The following is a 26,546-nucleotide window of genomic DNA, read 5'->3' on the forward strand; positions in this document are numbered from 1 at the left end:
GTTTCCCACCCCTTTCCTATTTCCATGGATCATAAGGGGCCAGAGGAACAATTTTCTCTTGTCCAAGTGGCCTTGTCCTTTGGTATTCTCAGCTTCATAAGTTTGAAGATGCAGTTGGAGGGTCTTTTCAGGAGAATGCTGCAGATTCCAGGAGCAGCCAAAGTAATGAGACGAGGCTGCGGAGATAACCACGATGAGGCATTCTCTGCAGTTGGCATTCAGACTCCTTGCCTTTCAGAGTGCGGTGCCCCTTTGTCTATTTTTTCATTTGATTTATTTAATGTCTGATCAGCACAAACCCTGGACGTATATGCTCATCGACGAAACTCAATGCCGCATCTGGGCAGGCTCTTTCTTGTGCCAGAGGTAGCTCCTCCTCTTTGAGGACAGTGGGTTGCAAGGATCTGCAGCTCGAGACTGCTGTGCAGACTCCAGTTTGTGAAGGGCGTTCTGTGGAGGTGGATCTAGGTCTCCGTGGGCTGCGGGTGCGGTGGCTGTGGCTTGCCCACTTCTGGACTCTGCAAATTGAGCAGAAACACCAGGATCGCTTTTCCTTTCCTAACTGACTTTTAGAATACATTTAACCAGATTATTTCCAGATCTCAACTAGAGAGAAAAACCCCATTAATCATTAACTTGGACCCCCACGGCTTTACAGAATTGGTGATAATTTGTTTATCTTTGAAGGAGCTGCTAAGAAAGAATTTAACAAGGACATTATTGGGGATAGGGAGGAGGGCGGTTAACCTTTCATGAAGACAGGAGCTCCATTTAGCTTCCTCTGAGTACAAGTAGGGGCATGTGACATGCATGCTACTCTTCTCTGTCCCCACAAAGGGTAAGTGCTTCCTCATCTGTACACTCAGAGCCAATGAACTAGAAATCGTCAACCTCATTTCAAGATGGAGACCCCTTTCCATTGTCGAAATATTATCTATACCATCCCCACCCCCAGTTAATAGAAATTGAAAATAGCATTTTTTAGTGTGGCTGATTGAAAAGAAAAGCTGCTCTGAATTCAGTAGGCTTTTAATCAAGTCACGATAGCATCTGTATACACATGAAAAATAGTGCCATCTCTGTGAGTCATAGTGTCCATTCAGTCTATAGCTGGTGCATAAGCACATAGAAATCCCAGGTCCCGGGAGGTGGCTCTGGGGCCCTCTGTACCCCAACTCAGTGGGAACCTTTGGGAAGTTCTCTAAGGCTCTAGGACCACAGAGTCCTAGGGAGCTAGGACAGGAAGGAACCTCTGGGCTCATTTCAGCCACTTCCACCTGGAAGAGTTCTCTGCCTCTATGAGGACTTCTTTATTGGGGAACCCTTAGTTTAGAGGACCAAAGGGATTGGTATTCTTTGTAGACACACTTAATGCTTGTACAGGCTGTCACTTTAGGGACCTGGATTAATCTCAACAAGCCGCTTTCTTGATCAAACCCTACCAAGCTGCCCATGGTGGGAATGATGTGCAGTGATTTACATCACTCTGGCTATTGGTGACTTTACATCCAATCAGAGCAAGAGAAGCAAGGTGCGGCTTTCTGGATGGCCTGCTTGACCAGAGCTGCCCGGAAGGGTTTTCTCAGCTCAGCTCCCTCAGGGCCACAGCCGACACCTTCTCATTCTCCAGGGCAGGGCACGGGGCGGGTAGGGAGAGGAGGGGAGTGGGCAAAGAGTGAGGGATGAGAGAACAGAGGGGGCATTGCCTTTAAAGTAGTTAAATCAAGGGTTCTTGGTCCAAGGATGGGCTCAGGGGCCTGAGGACACCCTGAAATCATAGCTAAATGTTGTGTGTGAGGGGACATTTTTTAAAGGAGGAAGCCTCTAACTTTCACTAAATTCTCAAAGCAGTTCGTGAGCCAAAGAACTTTCAGAAGCCCTGGTTTGTAATTTTGACTTTTCCCTGAGTCAGGCTTCCTACTCCCCCGTTACTCAGAACCCGTGAAGTGTTACCATGTTACTCAAAGATTGCAAGTGTAAAAATATCAAATGCTCATTACACAACGATAGGAAACTTCATCTGCTTAGGCAGTCTGCTCAGCCACTTCGTGTGAGAAGTCTCAGTGCCAAACTGATGCCTAGGAAAACGGGCTGATGAATGACGCTGCCTCCTTTGTTTCTCCCACACAGGGCCCGGGATGGCACACTCAGGGACCAGGCTCATTGTCTTCTCCCTCCTGCAAACCGTCCTCTCTTTGAACCCAGAGGACCCCAACGTGTGCAGCCACTGGGAGAGGTAAGATATAGGTCTCAGATGGCCAGTCACTCCCCAGGGACCTCACCGGGGCTTCGCGCTGTTGGGACAAAAGCAGAGGCAGGAGGTACAGAAGCTGTCCACCAAGGGCCTGCTGGAGAGGCAGCGTGGCGCTGGAGGATGGGACAAAGCTGTATAGATTCCGAGTCTCAGTGTGGCGAGAGGTCAGGCTGCAGGGGTTTGAGTGACAGGTGACTTTAAATGGTACAATCGGATAGTTGCAAGGTACTCATGTTCCTCCCTGCGTTTCCATTTCTTAGCCATTTTACAGATGGGGAAATAGAGGCCCAGAGGGGTCAGTGCACACCCACAGCCAGGTTGTTCTGGTCCAGGGGTGTTGTTCTCCGATGCTGTGGTGTCTTTCCTGGTCTCTTAGGACTGGCGACAGCGCAGCAGCTTGGAAACGTGGAGCCTGCCCTGAGGAGATGGGGGACGGGCCCTGCTGCTCAGATGTAGTGGGGGTCGGAGGACTGCCGGTGAGGGGGGGGGCAGCTGAGGTCAAGGCAGAAGAGCGGCTGCAACGCTAGGTCCTGGGGGACCAGGCCAGGGCCCTGCAGACGGCCTGACTTTGAAGCGCAAGGTTAAAGTATTGATTTTGGTGAGCAGCAAGACAGTGACCAGAGACCCAATCAGGAAAAACCGAATTAAACCCTGGAATTGATTGGCCACGCTGACCAGGACGACTCTGCCACTTAGATGTTAATAAATCAAATGAATAAAATTAAGGTGAGGGCTGATGGGGGAAGCAGATGGCAGAGGAGGACAGGCAAGGGCGTGGTCCATCCTCCGTGCCTGTGAGGGTGAATGTCCCAGTCCCAGGACAGGGAGAGGCACCTCACCCAGGGCCCTGGAGGGACTGGCTGGGGAGGCAGAGGGACAGTGCCTGCATCAGCATGATTTTTAGTCACTGGTGCTCTGTGGGGTGTCCCTGCAGAGTGGAGGCTGTAGCAGAAGGCAGTGAGCCCTTTTTTGGCGAAGTGGGAGGAATACGAGATCTATGATGAGTAGACCTTGGTTCATTTCTGTCTGGAGTTTTTTAAAGGTTCTATGACTTTGAGAATGTCTCTGAACCACTCTGAGCCTACTTCTACCTCTGTAAAGTATGTGGGGGGTAGATAATGACCCCGTCTCCCAGTCTTGTTGGAAGGTCAGGGAACCAGTTTCACAAGAATGCTTTGAAGACCATAAAGCTCAATTATTGCCTTTTATTGTTGATAACTCTGGCTGTGCAGTAAGTGGTTATCACACATTTTAATGCACACCAGGTTCACTGGGGATGTGAGTGAAACACTGAGTCTCCTGGGTCCTAGCCCGAGAGACTCTGATTCCACAGATCTGGAGTAGAGCCTAGGAATATGTATTTTCACAAGCTTTCACGGGATTGTGAGGTGATTCAGGCCCCTTGGCCTCCTTTTGTGGCGAATTTACACCTTTATTTCCCAGTGAGTGAGAGAGCAGGTGGAATTCACTATTAGTCTCTGGTTTTAGGACTCCAGTCTCACCAACCCCATCTTGTCCGCCTGGCCCAGTTGAGACACAGTTGCTTCCTGCCGATGCCTGTGCTACATCCCAGCCTCCAGCATGTTTCCTTCCTGTCTGCTCGCCTCTACCTTTCCTGCTGCCTCCAACCAGGTCCCTCTCCTCTAGGAAGCCTACCCTGACTTCCCTCGTCTCTGGGTCCCGTTTGCACCAAGGGATGAGTTCAAACCTAAACCAGACTCTCTAATTTTCTCAACCTGCCCAGTAGGAATAAATTGGAAGTGTGAAAATATTCTGAACCCAGCCTGCACAGAGTTGGCATTTCAGGTGGACAGGACCATTGGCTGACTATATAGCCTTGGTGGCAGAACAAAGAGGGACCCTAACAGCTGAAGCGAGGTCTGGGGACCCCTGAGCTTCTTTAACCCCGAGGGAGGAGGCTTTGCAGTGATGCCGCATGATACCGAGGGCCTCCTTTTTCTTGGCTTTTCCAACTGAACTCTATTGCCAGTTACATATGGATGGGTCTAGCCTGTGTCATTCTAGAAACATGCCCCGATCCCCGGAGACTGCCTAGGGAGAATCTCCCAGTTGGATTAGTGCTTCTGGCAGGGTCCTTGTTAATTATACCCCTCCACCATAAAAACCCAGTGGAAAGACCTCCCCTGGCTAGTAAAGCCCAGCTCTACAAGATTAATCTGGCCCCTTATTAGTATGTTGGCAAATGAGCATGTTAAACCATCCAGCCATGAAACCAAGGGCACACACTTCACCCCAGAGAGTTGGGATTGGTTCAAGGTCTTATTGCCAGACTCGCTTGGCTCAGGGCACTCCTACAGAGCCAGCTCTGTCCCCCGTGTTCCCCTCCCTGCCCCTTCGATTGGGGTGAGGCCTTTTCTCTGAGTGCCCACTGTCCCCATCAGTGCTGGGGCAGGGGTACCTGAACCCTTGGTCCTTAATAAAGGCAAGGACTTCATTCTGTGTGTGAGTCTTGCTCTGTCTTCCCTGCCATGGTGTGGGAGGAAATAGTCTTCAGTGCCTAGCACAGAAGGTGAATTATTGCCTGTCTTAAGAATAATGATGGCCAGCACCTGTTAGACACCTACTGTGTACCTGTTAATCATTTTACTTGTATTATCCTCCCACTCCCCTGAGATATAGATACTATTATTGCCCCCCCTTAATTCTCACAATAACTACATGAAGTCCCTGGTAATGTTTATCACAGATTTACAGGTGAGGAAACGGAGGCTTACATGAGTCTTGCATGTCTAAGGACATGCTACTAACAAGTGACAGGATTCAACCTTGACCATGCACTCTTGTGCGTTTATTCTCCTGCTTCTAAGTGAAGTGTCAGAGCACTGGGTCATGGAATGTCAGAGTCAGAAGAGGCCTTTGGGAAGCCAGGGATGGGTGTGGAGCTGCCTCAGTTTCTCCCAGCCTGGAGATAAAGCAGGGCTTTGGGCGGGCCATGTCTGCATAGATGTGTGCCTCTGAAGGCATATCTTGTCAGTAGAGGCTCACCAAGGGCTCTCCTACGTCCTCAGTGCTTCGGTGAGACAGAATGTCCCACCGCCATGACTCCCTCCTGGGCGTGGCTGCCTGCTCCTGGCCTCTTTCTCAATTCTAGGCCTTGGACATTTCTGGTGTCAGAGAGCCTGCTGTGGACTCAGTCAGGGAGCTGGCCTCCCCAACCTGCTTGCGAGTAAACCAACAGTTTCCTCCGGCAAAGCAGACAGGCTTTTATGGCCTGGACCTGGCCATCTGGCCCAGGTCAATGAGCCTTCTGGGGGGAGAACACTGAGTAGTACCAGCATACATAAAAAATAATTTCTGACTTCTCCAGCCTGCACAGGAAGTGTGAGTCTTTGCATTATGTCCTGGCTTGGCTACCTTTTTCTACAACCGTTGTCAGGGGTGGGCAGGTGGGAAAGTGTGTTTTTGTGAGGTTGAGACCTGCTTCCCTGTGGCTTCCACTCATTGGTCCAGGTTTACAGCTAAATGACTTTGAGGGAGTCGCTTATCCTCTGTAATGCTCAGTTTTGTCATCTGTGAAATGAGGATATAGCAATGCCACCTACCTTATAAGATTGTGAGAACTGAAAAGGTTTAAAACACTGAACATGGGGCACTTAATGCTTCTGGCAGTTATTGACATCAGCTGCGTGGGCTGGGCAAGTCACCTCTCTCTGAGACTTAGTTTCTTCATCTTTAAAATGGGGCCACTCACTTCACAGAGCTGCTACAAAGATGAACTCCCATGCAGATGTTTTGAAAACCATAAATATCTAAACAGGTATTTTAAAATTTGTTGTCTCTGCCTTTCAAAACCTCATAGAAAAAAGTTAAACCCTCCTTCTTTGTTAAATAAACAAATGAACTAGAATTTCAGAAAATGAGCTGGACCCAAGGGCAGTAAGGGGTGTATCCTGGACCCAGTCAGGGATCAGGTAGGTTTGAATGCCAAGGGCATCCAGGGCAAGAGGAAAATAGTGGCGTGGGGGGGGGGTGTTGGTGACCTTGGACACTTGGCTGTGGCCTGGCTTCCCTGGGAAGGGAGACCCCGTCCTGACTATCAGCTCAGTCTTCCAAGTGCTGACTGTAGCTTTCACCCTCCGTCTGGTTCTCAGCTATGCCGTGACTGTCCAGGAATCATACGCACACCCCTTCGACCAGATCTACTACACACGATGCACAGACATCCTCAACTGGTTCAAGTGCACCAGACACCGGTGAGTACCTCGCTCAGATGACTGAGCCCTCAGGGAAAAGGTGCCAGGCCCTCAGGGTTTGCCTTTCTACCAGGTAATAAAAGGCCTCTGTAGCAGATGTGGTCAGTGCACCACCTGTATCCCCTTGGTACTCACTCTTCACACTGAACCCCTGAGATGCTCTGATGAGGGCTTCCTTCTGGCCAGAGGAGCTAATGGGCAAGGCTGGCCAGAGTGCCAGAGAATTAATGCCCTAAAGGGCATTTCTCAATTAGTAACAGGTAGGAAGTTGGCAGGTAGATAACAAGTTTCCTTCCCCGGAGAATAGAGGGGACGACTCTTAATGTGTTCTGTACTCTATCCCAGAGGTCCTCAGTTAGCCGTAGCAGGAACCTGCTCAACGGCACACCCTAAACTGGCTGCCTTCATTTCCCTCTCTCACTTTCCCATTCCCCTGCTAGTGCTTCTTAGGATCAACTTTAAAGAAACTACTTATCCTTGAATCTTTGTCTCAGGTCTACTTCTGGGGAAAATCCAACCTAGGAGAGCCCCCTCAGAGCAGAAGTAGCTCCATGCACAGGGCACCTGGCTTGGAGAACAGAGTGCAGGCTAGGAATCAGTACCCTTTCAGTATTGAACAACTGCGCACGAGAATCCTGCTCCCTGTCTCAGCCCTCCTGCAAATCATGACATGTTCCCATGTCACAAGGCGAGAAAGGAAAGGCAAGAAGAGAGAATATATTTTGTTGGATGACCCTGGGCAAGTCACTTTATTTTGGGATTCCCTTGTCCTCATCAAACATAGAACGATGAGTTGTACCTTGTCTTACCTACCTTCAGGGTCCAGAGAGGTCAGGGATATGAAAATACTTTGAAAAGCGCAGGGCAGAATGGAGAAAAATGAGGTATTGGACCTAGGCATGGTGGCAGTACTGCTTGAGAGTTCAAAAACCAGCCCATGAAGCGTGAGTGAGGGAGCGACTGAGAGGCCACCTAGAAGGCTCGCTTCCTCATTGCTGAATGCCTGTGCTGGTTCCAGATTTCTTTTGCTTCCTCCTTGTGGGCCTAGTCCATCTTTGGGATTTATGCAGAAATCACGGTGGGTAGCACATAGATGAGGAAACTTGCTTTGTGCTGAGAAGCCAAAGTTCTTGTATTATTTGGGATTTTGCTAGTAACTTTCTGTGAGACACTGAGGATAGATATAATAACCACTTACAATCCTTGCCTGCTAATCCAGCATCTGGGTCATCTCAGGGTTGGTCTTCATTGATTGCCTGTTTTCTTACACAGCTAATATGCTCTAGCTTCTTTATATGTCTAGTAATTTTGAATTGTATGCTAGGCATTATGAACAACAGAGACACTAGAGACTGATTTCTCTTCTGTTCCTTCAGAGAGTTTCAATCTATTTTTGCTTACTTATTTGTTTAAGCAGCTAGTTAACTTGGCTAAACTCTATTTCTAAACTCTGAAAGTTCAATATTTCTAGCCTTACCCGGACAGCCTTATCTTTAGCTTGGAACTTGCCCTCTATACATGTAATCCAGGGGCCAGAAGTTTGGGCAGAGATTTTACCCAAAACAGGGGCTTTCTCTTTGTGGCTCTCTTCTTTCTAGGGTTTCCCTTTTCACTTTCTAGTTGCTGGTTCCACCCTGGACTTGTCCTGTGGTTCTTCAAGACACGAAGGCTTACATGTCTTCTATCTGAATTTTAGCCACGTGGAGTATTTACTGTTGACTCGAGTCTGACCTTGGACTAATCTTGCCCAGTGTCATTTCCTTCTTCCAAGTGTCTGCTCCCCTCCAGTATCCACCTTTTTTCTCTCTCTAGTGTCTTCAGGAAGTTATTTCTTATATTTTCCCCAGATTGTATAACTGTTTGCAAGAGGGTTGGCCCAACTCAGCCATTACTGCAACCCCTTCCTCTAGCCCGTGGCTGTGAAATGAGGTGGTGGGACCAAGTGCCCCCTTCCAACTCCCCCCACTTGGGCAAGGTAGTTGTCTGTGGCCCTGGTCAAAGGCAGGGGCAGAAGTAGAAGTCCTGCTCCCTCCACGAAGCTGTCAGGCCTGTGCCAGAGCCAAGTTTGCTCTGAGGTGTGGCTTGGTCGGGTACTGGGAGGCGGGGGCTGCCGTCCATCACCACTAGGGAAGGGTGAGTGAGTGGCTGCTTATGAAAATAGGCTGCATTCCTGGAACATGAGTTATTTTGCAAAATTATTGAGTCTCTGTGCAGCCTTCCTGATGACCTGGAGTGTGCACGCTGACAGCTGTGCCATCCGTCTGCCTCTGGGTGGAACGCCTCGTGTGAGCGTGGCATCATCCTCCGGGCGGCAGCCTGGCCCTGGCGCCTTTCCTCTCCTGCTTCCACCCCAGCAAGAAAGGATGGGAGCCAGAGGCACTGGGGACGGCTCTCTCCTGAGAGGCTTTAATGATGTCAAGACCACCTGTCCATCGGAGGAACTGGGGGGGGAACCCATTTGTTGGGAGAAATGTTCTGCACGACCTCTGAGTCAACCCCAAGTTGTCCTTTATCTGAGAGACTTACACCACCCCTGACATTGTCAGGAGCTGCCTCCCTGTGCCGGAAGAATAACGTCACTTTGGGACTGGCTTACCTTCTAGTACGGGCTTTTGACAAAGTAGAATGACCTTAGTTTATGACATGCCCAAATATCACAGATTTCCCCAGAGGCCCATGCTGTCATTTGTCATAAAACAAGGGCTTTAAGAACTGGGAGCTTGTGTGGTAGGACTCCATTCCCAAGTTGGCCTGACCCTCCCTCTGTGAAAAGCAGGCATCTCTCGTGACCAGCCCCTGCTGCTCTGCCCCCTGAGGAGGGGTCCACACTGGGGTACCGGGGGTGGGGGGGTGAGAGAGCTCTGGCTTCAAGGCCTGGGGACTTGGGGTGGAGTCCTAGTTACAGATATGATCTTGGGAAGTTACTTTCTTTTTCTGATTCTTAACGGCCACTTCAAATCTCCTCCATTTCTACCCTATGTGTGAGGAAGGGACTTTGCCTGTCAATATCTCATATGGACTCCCTGCTGAGGACTCAGTGCTTACACCATCTGTTGACCTTTTCTTACTCTTTCACTGTGGCCATCTCATAAACCCAGCAGGCCACCCTGTGGGAACTGGCACAGGGCTGTATGGGTAAACCTAGTAGTTTTGAAGTTAGAAAGCTGATGGGTTTGAATCCTGGCTCTGAAACTGTTTAGCTCTGTGACCTCAAGCAAGTCATCACCTCCTCTGAATCTCAGGTTTCTCATCCATAAAACAAAGTGAGGGGTAGGGGTGCCTGCAATCAAGTGAGAATAAAACCTCTGAAAAGAAATAGAATAAAGGGGCGTAAGGAAGCTACCTGCCTCAAGTAGGGAATGGCAAGAGATTTTGTCTATAAATCTCTCTGGCAAAGGGCAGTCTCAACGCCAGGGTCAGCACAAGTGCTGGAACCCAGGACTCTGATGCCCAGCAGAACTTCCTCTGCTCTCTGGCCTTAGCTTCTTCCTCTGCAGAGCCAGCTCTGGCTCTGAGCGCTCCCAGGGATGGCACGGGAAGCTCTTCCCCAAGAGGTGCTGATTTTGGTGTGCGGGAGATTAACTCACCTCTGGGACTGAGGCAAGACAGGGGGGTCCTTTTGATAATTGTGCTTTGGTTCTCCAGGTGGGTAGACAGTTTCCAGGGGGGCCGTAAGCAGTCTGCTTGTTGAGTTGCTGGCAGTAGGCAGAGAAACTCTCAGAGCTCCAGTCCCATCCAAGTCACCCTTTGGGCCCCTCTAACCCAGGGTCTAGAAGTTTTAAGGAGAAGTCCCAGTTACCCTCTACCATGTCACCTCTGACAGTATCTTCTACAACCCTTCTAAGTGCCACTCTGAAGAGAATGGGAAAGAGTCAGCAGGTGTAACAAACGCTGTGTCATTCTGTATCACAAGGGTCCAGATCCCACTATTGATTATTCTTTATTGTGTTCCTTCATATTTGAAGCCACCTTGCATTTTAAAGTAATTATTGAATGGCATCCTCGCTATGGCTTAACACAAATGCCATTCTAACAGGACTGATTGATTTTCAATACTTTCAAGTGGCTTTCTCCCTTGTGCCTTAGGATCAGCTATAAGACGGCGTATCGGCGCGGCCTCCGGACCATGTACCGGCGGAGGTCCCAGTGCTGCCCTGGCTACTACGAGAATGGAGACTTCTGCATACGTATGTAGGGGCTGCCTCTGTTCTGGCCTCTGGGGAGGGGACAGAAGGAGAGGGGAACCAAGGGGAGAAAAGTAGAGCTGTCATCCAGGCCTGGGCCTCAGGCCTCAGCTGACCCAAGGACTCCGGAAGTCCCTGCCTGTGGCAGCTTGGAGGGAATAGTGGGTCTAATGCAAATAAGTTAACACAGGTTTGTCTATCAGATCAACTTCCTAAGAGAGGTGATGGAAGCAAGTCAGGTGTAGGCTGAGAAGGGGCCAGGAGAGAATTGGACGCTTCTAGAGCGAGTGCTCTGGGGAGCAATGGGAAGAAGTGCTGAGTGCTTGGCCCAGAGCTGAGGCCATAGGAGGTACCCAAGGAGGCTTTGTTGGGTGGAAAGGGAGCTGAATGAATAAATGAATGGAGAGATGGATGGATGGATGGGTGGATGGATTGGATAGATGGGCGGATGGATTGGATAGATAGGTGGGTGGATGGATGGGTGGGTGGGTGGATGGATGGATGAGAGGAGAGAAGGCTGGCTGGACTGTTGGATGGCAAGATCATGGTAACTAGAAGGAGATGGCAGGAGTAAGGCATCACAGGAACCTGTTCCAGGAAGTGGGAGGGTTCCCAAAAAGAATTGGAACACATCAAAGAAAAAGTGGATTCATGAGAGACACTTGTTATCTCTTTCCTTTCTTGCCTGCAGTGGCTCAGAAAACCAAAGCCTTAGTGTTCCCAGTGGGACCGGGGCTGAGGTTCTAGCAGATATAGGCCCTCTGGGTGGGAGGCAGGGTGGTATAGTGGGAGACTCCCACGAGGAAGAGCCTGCAGATCAGGGTTTTGGTCTCAGCTTCCCAGGCATGTGGCTTTGGGCAAGTCACTGAACCTCTCTGGGAGAATGGTGTAGGGCTCTGGTAAGAGTCTAATGCAATGATTTTTAACCCCTACGTTTGGGGACTGGTGAAAATGGGAGAATTATTTTGGGGTCCAGTAAGGCAGAAATCACCCTGAGCATAAGCAAACTCAACTAAAATCATTGAGTCTATAATCTTCATACAACATCAGGGTGGTTAACTCTTTCGCGAACCGGCACAAAATTTCTGGCAGTCTGATCTGCAGACCAGTGGTTAAAAAACACTGATCTAATGGAATTCTTCCCCACTTTACCTCTGACCAGTGTAATGGGATCAGTCTGGGGCTTTGCAGTGGGCATTAGAAGATTCCCTCAGCTGCAGAAGACTGTCAGAGAAGCTGGGAGCCACCCCGCCTTTTAATTACTGAAAAGAGAATCCGCCCCCATAGCTTCTGCCTCTGCACTTGGAGGCAGATTTGAGGTGTGATTGTCCTTGTTAGCATTCTCCTTGCTGTCTGGGTGGGGAGAGTGAGCTAGCACCAAAGAGAAAATTTGGGCAGAGTGGGTGTGTTGATATTGGGAATGAAATAACAATATTCCGCTACTGTTGTTACATTTCCTCTAATGCTGGAAAAACTCGATTCTAATTGCATTATAGGAATGAATGAAAAATGCTCCAGCCAATGGGGTCGATACTGATGGTTTTGCAAGAAAAATACAGGGATATTCACCCAAAGCAAACTCATAAAGGAATGCTGAGAACTGGGCTGGGCTGGGACCTTGGTTGGTGCCTCACCTGGGATGGGGTTACTATGGGGACCGAGATGTAGAAGCGAGGTCAGGACCAAGGCTTTGTTGCTACTGCTCTGTTTGCATGGAGTCGAGTGAGGGTCAGGCTGGTGGTAGGACGTGGGAGTCATAAAGCCCAAGCAGGATGGATACAGGCAGCCCTTTCAAGCTCAGGGCACAGTGATGGACTCAGGGAAATTATAAAGGGAGTTTGGATGTCAGCACAGGGCTCCAGGAACAGATGAATACCTTCCCTTTCTAATTTCCATTAGTGGATATTGGTCAAGCTCTTGGAAAATGAAGAGCAAGGCAGAAGAGCGAAGTGTTCAGATTGCACAGGCTCGGTCTTGCTGACTGGGAAGGCAGCTCATAGCCAGTCACCTACTCCTTATGTAACTGCCAAGCTGGTGGCCGCAGGCCAGGCCACCCAGGAAGCCGACCTCAAAAGGCCACTCTCAGGACTGAAGGCTTAGCCTAGGAAGGAACAGGAGAGTTTCAGCAGGAGATGGGGCATGCCGGGAGCTAGTAGTGAGGATGGAGAGGGGCAGGAGTCACACAGGCCTGGGTTGAATCTCAGCTCTGCCACTCCCAGCTTCTTCCTCTTCATCCTCTTCATCATCATCATGCCAGGTGCATTTTGATCACTTTTTACACCCATTAATGAATGAACTGGCTCCTCACAACAGCCCTATGAGGTAGGGACCCGTCTTTCTTCCCTGTAAAGGGACCAATCTTTACAGAGGATTTGCCTAAATCACCAGGCACAGGATAGGGGCTTAATAAATGTCAGCTCCCTCCTCTGTGACTTTGAGTCTTAACATTTTTTTAGTCTTGGCTCTTGTTTTAATTTCTCAGAGACCCATGGACCCTCTCCCCGGGGAAATGCACACACACTACACATATAAATCTACACATACTCATGGCCCTTTGCACACAGTTTCAGGAGTTCATGGATTCTTTGAAACCCTTACAGGGTCTTTGGACCTATGGTAAGCAGTTTCTGTCATATGCTCATGTTTATCCAGTCAACTTATACTTGTTGCTTACTATTATGCAAATATGGGGGTATACATGCAAATGAGAGGTGGTTGCTGCCTGGAGGATCTTGCAGCCTAGTGGAAAGAGATGCTTTGGTACAAAAATACACGCAACAGAATGTTGCAGCTGCTTTGACGGGCATCTTTTTAGCCACACCCATCTACCAAGTGTTAATGTGGAATAGGCTGCAAATGGAAAAGCGAAGGGGGATGCCCGGGCACGGTGTTTCAACCCAGTAGTTATTAAAGGCCCACTGTGGTCCACCCACTGCACTGTTGCCGGATAGAAGTGTCAGAAGTACCTCCTGCCCTTGTGGAACCTACAGTCTTGTTGGGAAGGCCAAGTCTAGCGTACGCAAAATCCTCAGGTAATAGCCCAGAGAGGAGTGTGGCAGGAGAGAATGCTGTGATCTGTGATCCCTCGGGGGGCTTTGTGGGGTTTGAGCTGGATAGAAGGCCATTATGGGGGTGGGGAGAGCAGGAACCCCATCAGCAGAGACGTGGATCTGGACCTGAACATGGTGGGGAGTGAGGCGGCTGTCCTGGCAGATCTGGGCCGGGAGAAGGGGAAGGGAGGCTGGCTGGGTGGGGCAGTTAGCAATTGCCTAGGGCTGCTCTGACAAGCACCACAGTCTGGGTGACTTAAAGGGCAGTTTATTGTCTCAGTTCTGGAGGCTGGACGTCTGAGATCAAAGTGTGCATGGGTGGTTGCTTTGGGTGGTGTGACAGATCTGTTCCTGACCTCTCCCCCAGCTACTGGGAGTTCTTTAACTTGTGGCAGTGTAACTCCATTCTTCACATGGCATTCTCTCCCTATGGGGACAGTCCCCAAATCTTCCCTTTTTATAAGAATACCAGACATATTGAATTAGGGCTCAGCCTAGTGACCTCATTTTACCTTGATTGCCTCTGTGAGACCCTATCTCTAAATCAGGTCTCATTCTGTGGTTCTAGGGGTTAGTCAGGAATTCCACAGAGGAATTTGAGGAGGACACAATTCAGCCCATAACAGGTGGCTGTCAGCCCCCCACAGGCTTTGTCACCTGTCTGTGATAGAACGGAGACCCAGGGTTGGGGGACTTGTGAGAGGGAGAAATGGTAGCGAGAGGGTGAAGGGTCATGCCCAGGACATTGGTCCAGACCAGAAGCTTGTAAACCTGGGAGCGTGCAGGAGCCGAAGCCCTGTAGCCCCCGCCCCTCACTCTTCCTTCTCCACCTTCCGGAGGCCACAGGACCTCCAAGTCCCCAGAACCTGGTGAGAACCCATCCAGTGCTGAAGTCCTCAGGATCCTGCACAGGAACATCACCTGTGCTCTGGGAAGGGGCATGGAGACATTGACCTTTCTCCAAAGTCACCTTCCTGGAGCCTGTGCGATATTGGGCCAGTCCCTCTGCCTCTCTGGTCCCACTGGGTATAGGGTGGATTATCTCTGTGTGTGGAAGGAAGATAAAACAATGAATGAGAATGTCCTGGAAAGCATAAAGCTTTAATACAGGTGCAGGTGGCACTATTTTTCTTCTCTTTGTACCATTTGCTCTGCCCCAGAACTGCTTATCTTTGGCAGCCCTTCTAGAACCATCCACACCAGAGCAGCCCACATCCTCCCATTATCTACAGATAAGCTGACTTCTATTCCTCCTTGGTTGCCTAGGCATCAGATATTTCCTGAGGATCACTGGGGACAAGCACATTTCGTTCTTCTTTCTTGTGAGACAGGGCAGTGGGCATCTTACCTCTGCAGACAGATCTCATTTTAAGTCACATGGTGGGGGTTTGAGGCATTTTGCGAAGCTCTGTTCTTTGAAAATATTAGTCCATATCAGACTGGATGGGCTGGGTTATGCTGCAGTAACAAACAAACCCCACTAGCTAAAACAATAAAGTTTTGTTTCTTATTCATATTACATGTCCACTATGGGCTAGCCATGGCCTGCTTCTTGTCACCCACATCCCAGGACCCAGGCTGATGGAGCAGCAACTCTGTGCCATGTTGCTGGTTGCCATGGTGGGTACTGAAGGCAGAGGGCCAGAGAAGTTAGTGAGCGGTAGTAATGCTTATCACAAGTTCCACACAGATGCCACAGTTGAGACAAATCACAATCCAGTCAAATATTTTATTAAGCACCTGATAACCAAATAATAAAATCATCGGGAAGTCTTGTTACAACAGACAGCTGGGCCCCAGCCTCAGAGTCTAAATTCAGGAGATTTGGAGTGGGGCTGGAGAGTTTGCGTGTCTAACAAGTTCCCAGGTGATGCTCATGCCTCTGGACTGGGAACCACACTTTTATAACTATTGGTCTCCCTTATTCAAAGGGATGAGTGCTGTGCTGACCAAGTAAATTGCAAAGAGCTCAGCAGGTCGCATAACAGGTGCATCCACTTGGTTTTCAGCGCTTCTCCTGATGGGCAACAGGAAGCAAGCGGGCTCAGAGTAACCAGCAAAGAGGAGAACTTAGATATCCAATCCTCTTGTCTCCTATTTCCCTGGGTCAGAGTTTCCCCCGTGGGGAGGTAACACCCCCAAAGTTCCAGGGGGTGTCCTCTAGCCCTTCCAGTGGCTGCTTGGAATGCCAGCACATACCTCCTGCATTGTCATTTTCATTAAAACCCAGAAGTGAGGGTTAGCCGGAAGCTCCAGGTACAGGGCTGATGGGCTGGCTGGGCTGCGGGCTGGGCGTGGGGGCAGAGCTCAGCACGCTGGGCACCTCCTCTGGCTGGCCCTGAAGAGGGGCTGCTCCAGCCCGGTGGTGACAGTCCGCCCCGGGTGGCTGAGGGGGAGCAGCAGCCGCAGATCAGGGGGACTGGCTGCAGGGAAGGAACCTGAGGTGGGTTTGCCTCATTTGGGAGTTTAGGTAGCCCTGTTTTGTTATCGTGGTTGTTTTATACAGTTGATTATTACTTAACTTTAAATTTGACTCAAATGTTTACTGTTTCCTTTACTCCTCGTCTCTTATCACACCTCTCTTCTTTCTCTGTCTGGCTTCCTTCTTCCTGAGGGGCCTCTTCAGTTGTTCTTTCCCGGAGAGTCTACAGGCAACCGGCTCTCTTATGCTTTACTTGTCTCAGAGTGATTCTGTTTCCCCCACTCTTGAGTGATGGTTGAGCCGCCTGTGAAATTCTAGTTTTCCGGCCATTTTCTTTGAGCAGTTTGAGGACGTTTTTCCATTGTGTGGACTCCCTCACTGAAGTGCCCTACAGTTTCCCCCCGGGACATAGATGCGTGTGGAGTTATTTTTATTCATAGTGTTTGCTCCTCAGAAGTATACGCCTTCCTCAAGCTAAGGATTCGGGTCCTTTATCACTTCTGGAAAATTCTCAGCCATCTCTTTCCAAATGTTTCCTTTCTTTTAACCTCTCAAATCTTTCCCACTTGAGCTCCAAAATGTTGGACTCTTACTTACTCCATCCTCTCTCCCTCCTAGGCTCTCATTTTTCATCTTTTTATCTCTCCATGTTGCCTCCTGGACATCGTCTTCAGATTCATTTTTCAAATCTTTTAGCTCTGCTAATTAACCTGTCTGCTGAGGTCTTAATTGCAGCGGGCTGTGTCATTTTATGACTCCGTTGGTTCTTTATCAGGTCTGCCCATTGTTTTCTAATGTCCTATTCTTTCACTATGAATTCTAATGCTTTTATTGCTTTAATTATTTTAAGCATATTTATTTTATAGTCTCTTTCAGATAGTTCTATCTTGAGCTATATAGTTCTATTAGCTCAGGTTCCTAGAGTATCAATTTTTCTGTTTGTGGGGACTGCTGATTGATTCTCCTGTACTGTGGAAGTTTCCTCATGTAGGTTGTAATTTTTTATTTTATTATTATTATTATTATTATGGGTTTTTTTTCCTGTGAACTCTTTAGTCGTTTCTCCCTTCCCCCATGCCCCAGGTTGAGCAAGAGCCCTACATATACGCTGGTTTTGTATTTTCTTATTAGGCACACTAATGGTTCTCACTGGCTCATTACCAGTCTTTGCTTTGCTGACTTGGATTGGGAGTCCGGGCTGTGTGTAATGAAGGCGTAGGCTTTATCCCCTTTTTAAAAAAAAACAATTTATGTGAAATTCATTTAACATGAAAGTAACCATTTTGAAGTGTACAATTTAATGACATTTAGTGCAGTCACAATGTTGTGCAACCATGCCCTCTATCTAGTTCTAAAACATTTTCATCACCCATAAGGAGGCCCATTAAGCAGTTACTTCCTACCCCACACTCCTGATTTTTTGTTTCACGTGGGACACTCTTTTCCTCATCTAAAGTCCCTTGTTTTTTTCCCCTAGGTTGGTGGGCACCATTTTTAAGTTTCCTCTACATGGAGCTGGCAAGTTCCAAGGCCAAGTCTGCCCGTGTGGGCGTTAAATGCCAGGCTCCCAGCCTGGGCCGGGGGCCGGGGGCCAGGGGCCAGGGGCCATGGTCCAGGGGCCAGGGGCAGGGGCGGGGGCTAGCCAGGTCTGAGGTTGCCTGAGCCACTTATGCTTCAGCATCTGACTTTCTGTAACTCCTAGGAACCCTCTTAGGGATTTACCTTTCTCTCATTAGAACTCAGCTATATGTTTAAAATATTTGTGTTATATTTGGGGGGCATTTTTGTAGAAGGGGCAGCCTCCATTAGCACTTTCTGCTGTGTCACTGATGTTTTATGATGAGTGGTAGAGTGGGGCAATTTATAACTATTTCCTATGTCATTGATTTCAGCGGTTTCTTGAACTGACTGCAAATTTCCAACAACAAGAATAGAACAATGATGTAACGCTTGGTGGTTTACCCAGCACTTTCCCATACAGTATAGCACTTAATCTTCACAGACCAGAGAAGTGGTCTTATTATCACTGTCCTTGGACAGCAGAGGACACAGAAGCAGGTGAGGCGAAGTGACTTGTCCACATGGATAAGTGCAGTGCAGGAATTTAGGTCAGAGCAACCGCCCCTCACCTACTGTCCCCTTCTACAGTGGGTGTTCTCGCAGAGGGAGAAACCTGTTGCCAGAAGAGAGAAGTGAGGTCAGACAAGAGGGCAGATGAAGAGATTTGTAGGGAGATGAAGGAACTGAAAACAAACTGGTTTGATTTCAAAATGTTGCTAAGGTGGGTCCTTAGAGATGTCAGGATCAAGGTGGCAAGTGGGGGATTGTGTGTGGTGTGCAGAGCTGTGGGTTTTGTCTAGGAGGCTCCCCAGGGAATCCTACCCGCTGCCATCACCAGAAACAGTGCTGATGCTGTCTCTTGGGTCACCAACACCTGGTGCTGAGCTTTGCTGCCTAGAACAACATCCATTCTTCTATCTGACCATCCATTCATCAACATTTATTAGATGGCTATGCCTTGAGGCACCGCAGAGTCCTGGGGACAGACAGATGAATAAAAAGCACTTGGTTTAGGAGGAAAAATGTGGGTTTTAAAATATTTTGCCGTGCACATTTTATTTACAGTTTTGAACACTGTTTTCATATGAACGGGGCTGCTTTTCTACTTGAGCCATTTTTTAACCAAAGCAAAATAACCTAAGCAATACAAAGCGTTAAAATGCAGCATAAAGATACAAAAACAGACATACTAATTCTAATTAGGAATGTGATTATGATGTTCCATTTTTTATAACCCACAATTATGTTTAGGAAATCACACAAGCATAGATCACAGATTTGAATGACAGGCATAAATTTGTAGCAAAGCTTTGTAGTTTCAAAAGAGACCAAAAAAATTACCAAAGAATGCGCAAAATTAATGTTTATTTCACCTTCGTGTCATATTCCTGGATCCTTCACCAATGTTACATGAGGAAAAAAAAAAAAAAACAAAAGCAGAAAAAGTGAAATCAGAATCACTAATGTTATCAAGCAGGGAAACAAATTAAAGTCTAGCAGCCATCAGCAAGAGTACAGCAAAGACAATGCTGTAAAAAGAAACAAGGAAAATTGCTAGAAAACTGTATGCATCGTGTCCTTTCAAACCAGCAAAATATGCTCCTGCATACAATGGAACACGAACAGAATTCCTTTCCTGTGAGTATAGAAATGCAAGTTCTTTTTTAACAGTGTGGATAGGTAAAATGTGTTTGTAACGGTAATTCTAAGCTATTACAGGGTGGACCAAGAATACATTTGTGGATTCTGGGGGCAATGTTTACTGTAATTCTTTGATTGGGTAAGTGGACACTCTAGATTAAAAAAAAAAAGCACATGTAAGTACAAGACAAAGACAAGTGAGACTTCTCTTATGTCTTAGCAACATTTGGATGGAAATCAAATTTAAGTGCAGCCCACTCTGCTTTTGAAGAGGCTTTGGTTCAGCTCCCAAATCTCGATTGCTTGACAGAGTCCCATAGGAGAATACTCAGGTGTCTTCTCAAACAACAAACTTATCTTTACTGGTGGAGCTGTTCTTAGTATCTGTGTCTGCATGGGACTGATAACCAATCACTCCCTTTGGAGGAAGTCCTAACCTTTCCTGTATACCCTCCTTACTGTCTCTAGCCAAAAGCGACTTCTGCTGTTTGTTCAGTGTAATTAACCATCATCATCCTCATTTGTTTTTCTCATCTTCCCACATAGGCTAAATACCATCCTTAAAAAGCGAGTAGTGGCCCTGGCCGGTTGGCTCAGCGGTAGAGCGTCGGCCTGGTGTGCGGGGGACCCGGGTTCGATTCCCGGCCAGGGCACATAGGAGAAGCGCCCATTTGCTTCTCCACCCCCACCCCCTCCTTCCTCTCTGTCTCTCTCTTCCCCTCCCGCAGCCAAGGCTCCATTGGAGCAAAGATGGCCCGGGCGCTGGGGATGGCTCCTTGGCCTCTGCCCCAGGTGCTAGAGTGGCTCTGGTCGCGGCAGAGCGACGCCCCGGAGGGGCAGAGCATCGCCCCCTGGTAGGCAGAGCATCGCCCCTGGTGGGCGTGCCGGGTGGATCCCGGTCGGGCGCATGCGAGAGTCTGTCTGACTGTCTCTCCCCATTTCCAGCTTCAGAAAAGTACAAAAAAAAAAAAAGCGAGTAGTCACAGCCAGGCATTAGATTGCTAGACAACTGTATATGGTTGTACTGAGCCCAAAAGTCTTCAACAATATCAAACTTAGAGATCAGCCAACGATTTGCTTGCCAAGTTTTTTGTTTTTGTTTTTGTTTTTTACCATTTTTGAAAAACTAGAGTGCCCATCTGTTCTGTAAAGGATGTTTAACATAGTGTTCCGGATTAGCAACCTCCTGGTTAGATTCTGTTTTCCTCTGTAGGCTGTGGTGGTGGTGGTGGGGGGTGTAAGGACAAGTGGTGGTTTCTAGCACCACAGTCGCCGTCTTCGATCTATCCAAAATGTGGGGCTTCTTAAACTTTTTAAACATTACAGCACAGTATAGCAAGCACACTTTAAACAAGAGGGGAAGGAAACAGAGAACACAGGGTGTCACCAGGCTGGTGGAGGGGAAGGAATGGCTGCCCGGCTGCCCTGACAGGTCCTTGCTGAGTCACCGGAGTTAATACAGCCACCACAAAGTGGCCACCAGTCGCGTGGGCTAGCACACTGATGTCGGATGTATGCAGTGGCTGAGCTGCAGCTGATCCACACCGATCAGACTCATGAAGTACTGACGCTTAACCCTGATGCCAAGGAATTCATTGTCAATGAGAAGCACAACTACCAGAGATTTGCTCTTGTCCTCTGGTTAGTGCTTTTCAGGCCTTCAATAAATAACAAGTAAATTATGGTCCAGGTCCTCCCCCCCCCCCCAAAGCTCAGTGGGTTCTCTGCACAGCGCTTCTGTCAGCACCTATTTCAGACTCTTCCTGTTTCACTCTAGAGGACCACCTGTTTGGGAGCCATGTGGTGGTGGTTCGGTGTGCTCTGCACTCACAGCCTCTGGGTCCCTCTGTCAGTCTGCCCCACTGGTGCGATGCTGCCTCACCTGTCCATCAAAAGTGAGTTCCCAAAGCAGGGGAATCATGTTATTTCCAGAGCCAGGCACCTAGTGGTGAGTAATTATTGATCAACTGAGTGAAGGAGTGAATGAATGAAATAGACTCATACCCCAAAGACGGGGAGATCTTGTAGGGAGATGTCACTAACTCTGGGGAACTAACTGCAGGGCAGGGGAATCAAAGAAGATTCCTTGAAGGAGGTTAGTTTTGAGTTGAGTCTGAATGGTGAGTAGGAACTTGTGAGGACAAGACAGGGACAGTGGCAAAGACAGAGCGCCAGTGTGAAGGTCCCTCCTTCCCCATGTGACCCTGAACATGTTATTCCATCTTGCTCTCTACCTTGGTTTTCTCATCGGTAAAATAAGATGGGGCTGCATTGAGTACCTACCCCTGTGGGTTGTCATGAGTTACCACTGAAAGCGTTTGGTACAGGGTGTGGCACATAGTAAGAACTCTGTAACTGTTAGCCAGTGCTGTTTGTATTATTTCTGTGAGGGAGGGCATATTCTGGCAGAAGGGACGGCGTGAGCATAGAGAGGTGGGAAAGAACAGGCAGGATCAGGACCCCGCCAGGAGGCCGTGATGGCCGGAGCACAGGAAGAACAGGGGGGAGAAAGTGGCGAGGAGAAGGGGCTAGGGCTGGACCCTCAGCACCACACTAAGGAGCCACCACACTAATGACAATCCCATGAGGGTCACTGAAGGGTTTCAGCAGCCAGCGACAGGATTGCAGTAGTGTCAGGGAGCCGTTGCTCTGGGGGCAGCAGCATGGTGGACGTGAAGGGCCGGAGGACAGTTAGGAAGTGCGTGCAGGGACCGGTGAGCCGTGGACATCCGTGCTTAGGCATTTTGGTCACGGGTGAGAGGAGCCCTGGGGTCGGTCTGCCTGCAATTGCTGGCCAAGCCCTAAATTTCCAGGCCAGGCCTTTTCCCCACCTGCACAGAGTGCCAGCAGGGTCCTGGGTGCTGACACAGCTGTAGAGGAATCTAGGCGCCGCTGCTTAATTACCAGCTGCAGCTGTAATTAAACCTCTGCTATCCGGACGGGGCAGCCTCTGAGGAGAAGCCTTTATGAGTGTCAGGGCAGTCAGGCTTTTTATAAGTCCCTTTGCTGACTGTCCCGGGCCAGGAAAAGCCTGCGAGGGAGCTGACCTGTTCACAGCGTAACTCTCTGTTTCTTCTCTTCTTCTGTTTCAAAAATCTATTGACTGATTTGGGAGGGGCGGGGAGAGAGAGAGAGAGAAACATCAATCTGTTCCTGTGTGTGCCCTGACCGGGGATTGAACCGCAACCCTGTGTATTGGGATGACACTCTAACCAACGGAGTTATCCAGCCAGTCCAACTCCGCATTTCTTTATGGAAACTTTCCAAAAGCTTTCTGTCTTCTGAATTCCCGCACTCACTGTATAATACCTCCTCCGATTTCTGGTCTTTCTTGGGTGTTGGCTGCTTCTCTGATGTTCTCACTGTGTGGCGAGCTCCACGTGGCCCGGCCCCAGCCAGCTCTGTGACCCTCTCCCCACAGCCGTCCTCTCCCATGCTGGTCTCCTTCCCTTTCTGCACGTGCCCCCCCTCCCCCAGCACACAGGAAGCCCAATGGCTCAGTCCCTTATTTCACCCAGTCTCTTTGAAATAGCAGTTTCCTCCAGGACATCTTGGTTTATCCCCTTATTCTATATGGTTGTTTTTTTTTTTAAACTAGCACTATGACTGCCTGACATAAAGACATAGAATATATGGATTTTTATTTTTTGTTGAAATTTCCCAACTAGAAGATATGCTTAATAGGAAAAAAAAGGACTTTTGATTGGTTCTAGCTGACATTTCTACTCCTAGAATGGTATCTGGCATATAGTAGGTGTTCAACAAATGACGAACGAATTAACTGTAAGCTCCTAGGGCCAAGAGCACCCTTTTGAAAACATATATGGTCTCCAGTGACTCACACTGCAGATTAGTGGCTCAGAAAATACTGAGATACCACAGTCTGTTCTAGTTCTTCTGCCTTGTTCCCTCCCATGTTTTTTGGACATTTCCCTCCACAAGCCTCACTGCCGCTCACTCAAATGCTGTACCCTGGCTTCTTCCTGCTGAGACATCCTTTTGCATCCGGCTTTCTCCAGGGTCCCACTGCAGCTGGTGGATCCTCTACGCCGCGCCAAGCCACCTGAGTTCTCTCTTCTCCTCTCTGTGCGACTTCATACAGGCTGCCCCTGCTTCCTGGAACCCCTGGTCCCACTCCCCTAATTACTGTCTAGTGGCCCTTGGAGACTCATAGCAAAGCTGCCTGGTCTCTGGGAAGCCCCCCCCCCACCAGACACCTCCCCCTTCTCTTCCCAGTCCTGACCGTTGCCCCTTTCTCCCCCATCACCCTTACAATTGTCAGCATCTTTATTTTCTCTCCCCCGGGACACTGAGTCCTTGACGGCCCAGGCTGCAGGGCACTATTTCTAGCATCCAGCACAGGTCCCAGCCAGGACACATGCTTTGTGCAGTCTGGCTCACCAGAAAGACATGTGAGCAGGCTTTTCTTGGTGGCCTCAAAGGACACCCAAAGAAGTGGTCTCTGGGCAGGCTCTGAGACCCCAGAGTGGAAGGTGGCCTGCCCCAGATAGGACCCTGGTCCCTACTCTCCCCTGTCCCTTGAGTTCCCAGAGCCCCTCCCAGTTCTGATGTCTGCACCCCATGTTACATATGTGTGAAGAGTCTGGGGACCCTGCTTTGTGGCTCTGCGGGGACTGCAACCACTGTCCCTGAACCTAGGAGGCCGGTCCCCTGGGCTGGAGCTAAGCCGAGGCAGTGAGGTTCCCGTGCACTGCCCCTGGTTTGTCGAGCTCCTCCTTCCCTCCTGGCTTCTGGCCTGCGTAGCAGAGAGGTTTTGAAAAGTGTCAATTAATGGGCTTTTGCAGATGATGGCCACTCTGGTCGCCAAATCTGCTCTAATGCTTGCTCTTTGACTAAGGGAAGCTGAGTGGCTTCAGGGAGGGTGAAAATGATGACTCGGAGCCTTCTCTGCCTCCCAATGGCCACTTCAGTGTTCTTATCTTTGAAGAATTCTGATCAGCTGCCCAGTGAGGGGGTGGGGACTGGTTGGGGCAGTTGGACACCCCCCCACGCCATGCTGGCCGGTCATTGGCTGAGGTTCATGAAGGGCCTGAGAGCCAGGTCCCCTCATCTTGTTACAGATGCACATCCCACCGTCCCTACCTTGTCTACGCCTGGGGGTAAGAATGGAAATATTTAATTACTATAGGTCTGGTACTCCTACCAGCAGGTTAGAACAGAATAGGACCCTGGAGGCCTTTTGTGGAGTTAGGGGCTAACCCTGTAGGTGCTGGGAGAGGAGCAGAGGTGGCGATCATCTACCAGCTAGAACAGAAGTATTTTAATATTTTAACATTGAATAATACCCTGCTCCCCAGTCTGAGTCTGGGCCTGACCTGGAGCACCTGAGTCTCATCTAACCTGTGATCCATCTGGAGCTCTGAGGAAAGGGCATGTCAGCTTGAACATCTGGCTGTGTGTGTGTGAGTGTGCACGTGTGGACACTGCTCCCAGCACACGAGTAGGGTGTCTGCAGCATGCTGTGCCAGACAGTGTGAAGGTCAAAAGCATAAACCCTGAGCCAGACTGTTGTCTGCTGCCTGGGCGGCTGTGGGAAAATGACTTAGCTTCTCTGTGCCTCAGCTGGAAAATGGGGTAGTAATGATACTGTCCTCGTGGGGTTGTTGGGAGGATTAAATAAATGAGAGTATGTAAACCAAGCACATGGTGAGTACCAGCTTTGTTATTACATACAGACAGGTCTACACATGCCTGTGAGGTTTTACTGAGTGAACAGTGTCCCTCTCACGGGTTGTGTGTGCACATGTGTGTTCTCTGTGTGTGTACTTGCTGTATGAGTGTGTTGCACATCTGCCCATGAAAAGGACTACCATAACCTACGTGCCGAGTGTAAATCTTCCTGTGTGTGCTTAGTTTGTGTGTTTACATCTCCCTCGATTCTCCTGAGTTCCCTTCCCCATCATCCTTTCCTACTTCTCTTTCTTCTTCTCTCTTTTAAATAGCCAGAGGTCTCAAATTGTCACCCAGGGAGCCAGAATCGCGTCTTTGCTCTGGATGGGGTGGGAAGGGGGAGCCAATGACACCATCAATCTCGTTCTCCAGTTGAAGGCAGACCTGGAACCAAGGGCAGAACCCAGGAGGCCTCCTCCCGCCCCTAGCCAGGCAAAGAACTGCCCCTCTGCTGGCTTCACCCTGGGCTGAGCTGGAAAGGAAGAAAAGGGGAAGTCCCAAATCCGGGAGCCAGAGGTGCCCCAACTTTAAGGCAGCTCCCATCACCCCCATCTCTTTGGTGTGGCCAGGCAGAGGGACCAAGGCCTTGGCCTCTGTTCATCTGCAAGGTTCTCCCCCCACTCCCCCCAAACAAGCTGCGGAGGCCTGATAGTAAATCAGCAGCGAGTGTGATTTAGAGGACTCTGTTTGTTTGCTCAGCTAAGCTTTTGGCAAGGTAAATGCATAAGCTGCAGAAAATCTCTTTGAAACAGCCGCAGGGCTCAAATGCCCTTCAGTCCTCCATAAAGAGTTCTCAAAATTATATGGACTCGATTTGTATCTCTATTACATAAAACCATTTCAGTTCCTGCTCAGGGCTTTGAGAATGAAGTCACTGGACAGACCTTTTGTTGTCCCACCCGCCAGCGCATGGTAATTGAAGATTTCTCTTTACAAGTGTGTCAGGTGGAAAGAGCTCCTAATTTACTAAGTGGAGGGGCCTTTGTTAGGGAGACTGATGCTTTGTTCTGCCTGTCCCTTTTAATCTTGTTCTTGTACAATGGGCTTACATAAAGTACTACCAGCTGATTTGATTCTGGGGAGGCAAGAAAGACTTGCTTTTTCTCTTCTATCTGCCTCTCTCTTCCTCCTGGTCTGGCTTTCCCTTGCCTCTTCTGAGCTCCGATCCATATCCATGGGGCAGGCACAAGCCCTGGGACAAACTCTGAGGCTTCGTGGCAGCAGCTGCCCTTGTCCTTTTCTAATCAGAGCACACCCTCCCCCTTTTTAATTGCCTCTCTGCATGGAAACACCAGAGGCAAGATCCAGGTTAGCGGCTGCATTGTCTGTGGGCTGCTGGGTTTAAATCTAGCTGAGAGCTTCAGCCCCGAAGTCCAGTGCCATCTGGTGCCTGATGGGACGGTCTTGGTTGGAGGGGCTTCATGTTCCCGGGGCACTAAGTAGCATTTGTGGTCCGAAAGTCCTTGCCCACTCTGGCGTCTGGCTCTGAGGAGAAGGTTACTGAACCCTGGTTGAGAGGATTTGGGTCTG

The 26,546-nt window shown here is 49.2% G+C and overlaps 1 protein-coding gene across 4 annotated transcripts in view; it reads left to right on the forward strand.

Moving 5' to 3' along the window:
• The window catches only part of MEGF11 (multiple EGF like domains 11), a 390,737-nt gene that overhangs the window by 138,108 nt on the left and 226,083 nt on the right, over positions 1–26,546 (forward strand). For all 4 annotated transcript variants that reach the window (XM_066273304.1, XM_066273301.1, XM_066273303.1 and 1 more), the window contains exons 2-4: positions 2,131–2,236; positions 6,367–6,468; positions 10,555–10,655. In XM_066273304.1, coding sequence (XP_066129401.1) covers positions 2,139–2,236; positions 6,367–6,468; positions 10,555–10,655 — 301 coding nt within the window. In that variant the 5' untranslated portion in view covers positions 2,131–2,138. The remainder of the gene's footprint in view (positions 1–2,130; positions 2,237–6,366; positions 6,469–10,554; positions 10,656–26,546) is intronic.

Source organism: Saccopteryx bilineata, chromosome 4, assembly GCF_036850765.1.
Source record: "Saccopteryx bilineata isolate mSacBil1 chromosome 4, mSacBil1_pri_phased_curated, whole genome shotgun sequence".
Lineage (NCBI taxonomy): Eukaryota > Metazoa > Chordata > Mammalia > Chiroptera > Emballonuridae > Saccopteryx > Saccopteryx bilineata.